The sequence below is a fragment of the Poecilia formosa genome, unplaced genomic scaffold, assembly GCF_000485575.1.
Source record: "Poecilia formosa unplaced genomic scaffold, Poecilia_formosa-5.1.2 Scaffold349, whole genome shotgun sequence".
Taxonomy (NCBI): Eukaryota; Metazoa; Chordata; class Actinopteri; order Cyprinodontiformes; family Poeciliidae; genus Poecilia; species Poecilia formosa.
The window spans coordinates 61,378-70,155 of NW_006800288.1; the positions used below are offsets into that span (position 1 = coordinate 61,378).

Here is an 8,778-nt window from a genome sequence, read left to right on the forward strand (position 1 = left end):
TAAGCTGACGGGGGACAACTGACATACTGCTTGGTTCTTTACTGGTCTTTAGATACAAAATAATTCCATCGCAGGAGCAATGACAGATTTACATGAAAAAATGTGAAGTCTCAAGTTCCACATGTGAAACCATGCGTTTAAGTGAAAGTCCAGAAATACTGTAAGTTTGTGTAAGTGTCAAACAGTGTCATTCACCCTTACTGTCACCCTTGACAAGGGTGTGTAAAAAAACTCCAAAAGAAAAAAAAAAAGTATATTTCATTGTGTAAGCATCTTGAACTAAAACAGTGGTTCTTAACCTTTTTTGAGGTACCGAACCCCCTAGTTTCATACGCGCATTCACTGAACCCTTCTTATTCATAACTGTTCTTGTAGTATAAATTCATTTTTAGGAAAAATTTTGATTTAGCATAAATTTTGGCTTTGCATAATTTAAACCAAAAGTTTATGCTAAACGTTTGGTTTAACATAACTTCTGTTCTATTACTACTCGCATTTTAGCATAAATGCCTTTTTTAGCAAAAGATTCTGCTTTAGCAAAACTTTTGTTTAGTTTACATTTCTTTGGTAGCAAAAATTGTATTTTAGCATACCTTTGGTTTTAGCACAAGTTCTGTTTTAGCATAAATTCTGATATAGCACAAAATTATGTTTTAGCTTAACTTCAGTTTTAATTGAACTTATGTTGTGACTTTTTTCCGTCGTGGCATTTTGCTTACCCTTTTGGGCCACCATACATTTTAGGATCATCTGACCAAAATGCAACATTTCTGTTCAACTCAGAGTTTAGTTCAGGCATAACGCAATAAAGGTGAACTTATTTTGTGAAATATTATGTATTAAAAAGTTTTGAATAAAATTATAAAAGTCATAAATGTATAATAAAAATGTTCTATTTGTGCTGAAAACATTCCCCCCACAATATAGATGCATAGTGAATATACTCTGTTGGGTTCATGCTATAAACAGATCCAAATATTCAGCGGCCGACTATTACTGAAGCGATTGTCTTCCCTCATGCCTTAAAGCTGATAGCTGAGAATAAAAGATATTTCTGTCTGAGGCACTTTGCGTTTGAAGCATTGTCTTTAAAGAGGTGTGGATTATTGTGTCATTTTCCCCACTGCATCGTAGCCTCGATGCAATTTACAGCAAATCCCCCCCGCTGCTGAATCATGGCTTTGTGTGCCTCCTTAATGATAATCGGAGAGCCTCATTTCAAGCCGCAGTGTTCTTTTGTAACATCATTGCCAAGCTCCAGATGCAAACTCGCCTGCCGTCATGAAGCTCATCTCGTGTTTTCACCTGTCACTCATATGTTTAAATGAAACATGATCGGCAGCAGAAGCTTAAAGTCTGAAGGTTTTGGATTGGTACAGGAATTTCTCGTGACTTCCTCGTGTTTCACAGAGGCAGAAATTGAAGTGTTTTTTTTTTTATTTTTTATGAAACTGCTTATTCCTGTATATACCTTCAGTTTGAAACCCTCGTTTTACTGAACTTTGGAATCAACTCTGCGGTTTCATCCATCTCGATGTATTAATACACTCAAGAAAACGATAATACTGAATTTTCTTTCTTCCACGTAAGACCCAGTAAACAGAGAATTTATGTGTTCTCAGCAAAAAAAAAAGCCGGTGCAGCCTTTTAGTGCATTTACTGAATTTAAAGAGACATAGTGAGATTTTTACTTTTTGTGAATTTTATACTGTAGAGATTAATGTCACTCCTCTTTCTGCTCAGGTTTTTATTATTTTAGTGTTTATTGTTTGGATTATTTATTTATCTCTTGCGCTGTTTTTTTTCCCTGCTGGCATTTTGCTTTCAATACTATTCAGAAAGTCTTAATAATTCATAAAGATGGTGACATATCTGTTTGTGGTGTGCCAGTTGTTTTCATTTCACATCATGATATCTTTCCTTTTTATAAAACACTTTCATTTTCTTCACTGTCAATAGTTATTTGAGAGCTCAGCGTGGCATTGGGTCTGAGCACAGAATTTATAAACTTGTTAATAAAACTGTTGTCGGATATTGCCTAATTTTTCTGTCTGGTTATGACTCCATTTCTCAGTCTCAGCCTGTTTTGGGTTTTTTTTTTCTTCACGGTTCTTTGAGCTGAAAACAGTCAGCTCTTCCTCTTCATCTGGAGGTTGATGCTGTTCTCCATTTAAACTGACCATTGCTTTTACCTTAAAACAGTCAAATACGTCCTTCTGTCTGTCCACCCATCTAGCTAGCACATGGCTCATTCATCATAAAACATTGCAGTTTAACAATGAACCATTTCCTATGTGAGAAAGTATGCCCTGACATGTATTAAGGTTGTAACATGAAAGCTTTAGTATTGGTTTAATATAAGCTCACTGAACTACAATGAGATCCCTTGTTCTTTTGTCAAACTGAAAGATGATTTAAGAACTGCCTTTCATCATCAGGGAGAAAGATGTCTATTGTGCCTCTAAGGACACCGTACACTGCAAGTCAAAGGAGCCATTACATATGATAATGTAAAATCATAAATGGCTTTTAAAACTTGTGTACTAATGCTAATCAATGTTGTAGAAAGGCTTACCCCTCTGTCTTTGTATAATTACAGATTTTTCTTTTCCACTAGAAATTTCTTGACTTCTTCTGTATCAGTATGCAGATGGGAAGTCGGAGGTCACAGGGTCGAGTCACCTTTTGGTCCCGGTTTCATCAGAAACTCTGAGTGGGCGTGACCCTAAAGAAAGAGTTTGACCTGACTCACTATATTTGTTCCAAACAGTGAGTGGGTGAGGGACGATGGAGCACATTTAAACTAAAACCTTGGAGCTTCTTTACGTAAAGGAGGGATACATGTACCTACTCCCATCCACTGCAGTCTACTGCTGCTTAAATGAGCAAACTGGTGGTTAAACTGAAGACCACTTACCTTTTTGTTCAGACTACACCTTGTACATCTGTAAAGTTTTCGAAGATGTTGAATTTGTGCTTGTTTGATTAAAATCTTGGGATTAGATTTAGGTGAACTGGGCAATCCAGGCATTTTAGTGCTCATAGCAGAAATAACACAAGAATAATGGAAGGAATTGTTGGACATCAGGAAGACCCTAGGGTTCTGAAAAAATGGCATCGGCTGAAAATTCAATTTTTTTCTATCAAATGAGAAATGGAAAGGAAGGTAGTAGATCAGAAATGACAGCTCTTCTTTAGATAGCAAATCTAGTAAAACCTTTCAAAGTATATTCAGCATTCCATAAAGATTATCAAAATTAAAGATTTACGATCAGAAAACCCCAATCATACACAATGATTATATTGCACATTACATTGGAAGTCTAACATCAGATTTGGAAATGACAGCCACTTCATCATACTTCAGTCCCAAGTTGTGTGCTGTTTTTTCCAGTCAGTTGTTGAAAACAACACTCCATATGTGCAGAGTTTTAGGAGAAAATAACGGAGACTGGCCTTTGTGAACACTTTTCTGCGACACTTTCTGTGGTGAATCCTTGTAGAACAGATGCAGCACAGAGGTCCACTCTTTTCAAAATACCCAAATGGCCAAAATCAGACTGTCCAGGTCAAAATTCAGATCTTGGGGACTATTCCAATTGATTTATTTTTTCAACTTTGAATGCAAAAAATTCTGAATTTGAAATAAAAAATGGAAGGCAGAACCTTAACATGAGATGCTAAGGTCTTACAAATGAATGTATGGATGCTTAATGTAGTCCTTATGGACACTAAGCCTTATCCCCAGTGTTAGTGCTTCTTATTACTAAAAAAACTATTATAAGTAAGCAAACAATGCTTAGCCTGGTGGGGGTGCAAGAATTAGAAAAAGTTAAAATTAACATTAGTCAACACATTATAAATAGATAGAACTTTGTATTTTCCTAGTGGCTTTTGTTGCTTTCAGGTATTGTCATCTCTAAAACAACAAGCAAACTGTGCCTGCATGTTTGTGTGCTTGGTGCTCATCTCCATCCCAGTGACGCACAGGTTTCTGCTCATAGCTGGATGTCAGGCCATGTGCTTTGTCTGCAGCGTGTCCCGCATTATTGGCTGTCATTTTCAGCTGAAATTCTGTTAGTGGAACAATAACAATCATTTACTTGACCTGCTTATCGAGCAATAATGCACACCGCCGAGCAGCATTGGCATATTGTGGCTCTCTAATCCTTCTGCTTGACTCATCGCTGTTCGTAAAAATATCTATGTAGCAATAACTCGCACACATCCCACACTAATCCCACTGAACCAAAAATATCCCACATGCAAAAATGTAAAACTTGTTTTGTGATGGCTAAATGTCTATTTAATATGTAGAAACTTCAGTCGTTTCTTATATTCTATGGAGATGAAAGCAAAGTTGTTTTTTTGTGGGGAATCTGATTCACGGCAACCTTTTACCCTGCCTTTAAGTGTTCCTCCTCCTCCTGACGGTCGACACTCGCAGATGAGAGCCTTTCACTTGGAGAAAGATGTGGAGTGTTATAAGCTGCACCCCTTGTCTCACCTACCTGTTAAGCTGTCTCTTTGCTTTTTCTGGACTGTGTGTTCCAGCTGTCAGCCTCATAATGAGCTGCGCCGGGTCTGTGTGGACAGGAAGCAAAAAATCTGGAACAAAAATCTTCCACTTTGGTCTCCTTGATATGTTTAATATGCTAAAGCAGCAAGCTCAACCGATCCTGTAGTTGTACCCCAATGAGTAAATGCCTTCAGCTTGATGGAGCAGTGTTGCTTTTGATGGCCAGTTTTTAATCAATCTTTTTTGGGCCAATCATAAACTTCTTACCTCAAACTAGTGTTGCAGAGACATGCAGTTTTGATTACAGTATTCTCAGAGGTTACCACACCCACCTGTGAATCATTAAAATCAGCCTGTTTTAATAGTTTTGATAGTCTAGACACTGAATATTCCTTAAAATGCATTAACACACAGTGGAAACATCGTCTTAGCACTGAGGCAGATCCTAACATCTACAGTGTTCAGTCGACGCCAAGGAAAATAAAACATGCTCCTGGATCGGCTGCTTTGCAAATGCCAGCCAAAAGCGTGTTAATTAGCATTGTGCCTGGGTGTTTCAGCTTCCCAAGCTGCGCTTTCTTTTCAATATTTTAGGTTTGTGAATCAGCGTCCAGGCGGGTTTTCGGAGAATAATTTGGAGTTACTTTCCTCAGACAAATCTGGAAGTACTGAACCGTGACTGGGCAGAGGCTCTGCTGTGCTTGCATCAGTGTGTGAATGAGCGAAAGTCTGGATAAAATAAAGAGGAAGACGACACCAAATGTTCTTTAAAATGTAATCAAAATGCAATTTATTGGACACCCGCTACATTTATTCACTCTTGAAAGGGCTAACATCAAACATGAGCTCATCACATCAGGCGCGTATGATGGCAAAAGGGTTGGTTACTCAGCATTTTCAAGAAGGTTTGCCCTATTTAAAGGTCATGTGTTTAGTTCGTACTAACAAGGAAACATGAAGGCTAGATTAAAGGTATCCACAGAGAATGCTCTCTGGTCAAATTAGTCTGAATTTGAATTATTTGGACACCAGGACAGATGGCATATTTTGTATAAACCAATTGCAGCGTCCAGGAGAAGAGCTGTGAATCTTGTGTATTCAGGCTGCTGTGCTGCAGCAGGACGTTTTTGGCTCACTATCAGAGAATCTACCTTACATTTGACTGTTTATCAGAAGGTTTCTGAGGAAAATGCACAGTGGCGTAAGCTCTTCCAACATCTAACAGCTAAAAATGTGAAAAGTGGGAATATTTTTCCTCAGACCAATGTCAAAGACATGTAGGTAGCTACAAGAACTTTGGTTGTTAAATCAAAAATCCATTTGGAAATTGCATTGGAACATGTGGAATTGAATCTGTCTATATGGTTGAATTGAAGTCACTTTTTTGTAAAGTGCCTCAAGATTATATTTGACATGGTGCTATATAAAACAATCTGTATTGATTTGAGAACGTTATCACTTATAACAGCAGTTTTGACCAGTTATTCTCACTGTTAACCAAGTTGTATGGAATCAGTGTTTTTAGCTCATTAATTTAATTAGTGTTTTAAGTTTTTCAAATGTGTTTACTATGCCTATTTTTTGGAACAGGATGCCATGCATCTTTTACATGGAGTGAAAACCTTCCAGAAAGAGGTTTTCACTACAGCCACTTTCCTAGTCTACTGGAGCAGATGGGTGTTTTTAACCCACACACCCCATCAGTGCTTCTTAAATTGTCTTAAAAAGTCTTACATTTATTTATCTAATATTAAGCCCTTATAATGTCTTGAATTCATATGGAAAATGTAAGTTAGTCTTAAATATGTGATACAGCTAGCAAGCAAGGAAGCGGACCATTAGCAGCTAGCATATGGCATAGAGAGCCATATACCATATGAGAAGCACAAAGAGCCACAGAAAGACCCCATAAATTTCACAGTTTTGGTCCCCTGCATTTCTTTTAAACATTTCTGTTGTGATATAGGTCTTAAATTTTATCATAATAGTCTTAAGGAGGTCAGAAAAAGTCTTAAGTTGGTGAAACCTGCATATACCCCGGGTACGTCACTTTATGGAAACTCTGTACTGGCTTCAGTCTTGATGACATGTAGCCACAGCAGTCGTTTCCATGCAGTCTGGATCAATCACATTCTGGTTGGTATGAATGGTGTTCGAGTCATTTACCTGCGGATGATTTGACAGCAGGATGCACAGCGGGTGACCGGATGAAGCCTGGGGCTGTGGATTCTGCTGGGAAACAATGTGTTGTGTCATTCACGTCACCACTTCGTGGACACCAGTCATAGAAAACAGTGGGACAGAGAAGCTCCTTTTTCAAGCAATGTTTTGATTGAGCTCTGATCTGTTGTCAGTTTTGCACGATTGTTTTTTTCTTTCCTATACAACTTTAATTGTTGCATTATTTTTTTTTTAAATTTGAGATCTACTTACTGAAATTACCCTTTGACTCTACATTGGTTTCATTCTGAAACATTTTACCTAAATTGATGAGCTGTCAGAAGGGTTTCTTTTCTGACCTATAATTGTTTCTGTGGATTTGCAGCAAAGTGTCGGCACATCCTTAAAGAGTCTTATGTTTGTGTGTCTAAAATTATGACCTTAATATGTCTTAAATAGATACGTTAATACATTAATCGCATGTCTTAATTTGCTGTTGTTAAGCATTAATTACTGCTAAAAATAAACAAAGAAAACAAGACTGTGAATTAAAAAAAATCCTTTGAGCTGGGATTACAATTCAAGTGTCTCTTCATCCATCTCTGACTGCTTCTACTTTCTACCTGTATCTTTTCTCTTTCCTTTCCTTTCCTTTCCTCCCTTCGCTCTGTTGTTTATTACCTTCTCCCTGAACTGGGGTCGTGCCTTCCAGGCCCCCAATTCATATTTTTCCAAAGGATTTAGTGTCTCTGCTAGCAGCACTTGTATTTGTTTGCTTGAACCACTGTTCCTGTTGGCGAGAGATATGAAAACACTTCGATTTATCCTATTAGGTCATCCTTTGTGTAGAACAAACAGCTCATACATAATGCAGGTGCATTTCTTTTTCTTATGAAAGGACTGCACTGCAATTTCCAAATATACTCTTACAAACAATTGTAGTGCAGTAGTGTATTTTTATTTTTTATTTTTTATTTTTTGTGACCTTTTCATTGATGGACATGGTTAAACCCTGCACAGCTAAAGCAAATTATATGGCTGGTTGAGCAGTAATGTTCTCTCAAAAGGTATTGATGATACGATAAAAACCGGAGTTTCCCTCCGAGGCTGGAGCTCTCTTTGCTGAGAGTCGAATGCCTTACCCATCATCAAGCTCCCATTCGTTTTTACAGCCAAAGAAGCGGAGTCCTCTCTGGTTTCCCGGGTCACTTTTAAAGACATTTGTGTTGTAATCGTTGTGCCAGATGGGTCAGGGTTCTGGCCAGCTTTGCTGATTTTCGTGCCGTTTGTGCTTTACAGAAAAGAAAGAGGTGACCCAGAGTCTGGAGAACTACACCTCCAAGTGTCCAGGTGGGATGGAGGTCATCACTCTCTCTGATGGACTCAAGCTCCCTCCGGTTCCCTTCACGAAGCTCCCAATGGTCCGGTAAGACTGTCAAAAGTACATCTTTCTAATTGGCACCTGTGGTGAAGATGTCTGAAAAAAAAAAACTTCAATTAAAATAAATTTTGTTGAAGCAGCATTGAAAATATTTGAAAAAAGCCTTTAATTTGGACATTGAACAAACAATTGTCTAATAATCCATTTAAAATAAAATTTTCAACAATTTCAGTGAACTCCGATCCAGACCGCACAGCATTCTGGGGGATGTAGGCAGAGGAGATGCTTTAGTCGCTCAACCTCTCAGAAAAATTGGTGGGATAAACTAACTATGGCAGTCTGTGGTTACCTAGCAACAACCTGTTGAGTACATTGCACAGCAGCAGTTTCAAGTTTTGTGCCTCAAAGATGCTTAAGAATAAGAAACTGTGTGAAGAGAAAGGAGAAAATGTAGTTTGGCAGTATTCCAGATATTTCGAAGAAAAAACTAATCGGTTAATATCAGTTTACATGCTAGGTGCAGATAAATTGAGACAAAACTATTACAGACAAATTAAAATCTACTTAAAAGTATTAAAAAATGTTAAATACAACAAAGTATTCATCTGTTAATACAGAAAATCTGACTTGTTTAATTAAAATATCACATCCTCATAATTTTAGTAGGTAATTGGGGCCTGCCATATGAATGCATAGGAGAGCATTGAAATGCTTTGCA

The 8,778-nt window shown here is 37.7% G+C and overlaps 1 protein-coding gene across 4 annotated transcripts in view; it reads left to right on the forward strand.

The window, feature by feature from the left end:
* Positions 1 to 8,778, forward strand: part of trappc9 (trafficking protein particle complex subunit 9) — a 189,757-nt gene that overhangs the window by 19,182 nt on the left and 161,797 nt on the right. For all 4 annotated transcript variants that reach the window (XM_016661912.1, XM_007574313.2, XM_016661913.1 and 1 more), the window contains one exon: positions 7,979 to 8,105. In XM_016661912.1, coding sequence (XP_016517398.1) covers positions 7,979 to 8,105 — 127 coding nt within the window. The remainder of the gene's footprint in view (positions 1 to 7,978; positions 8,106 to 8,778) is intronic.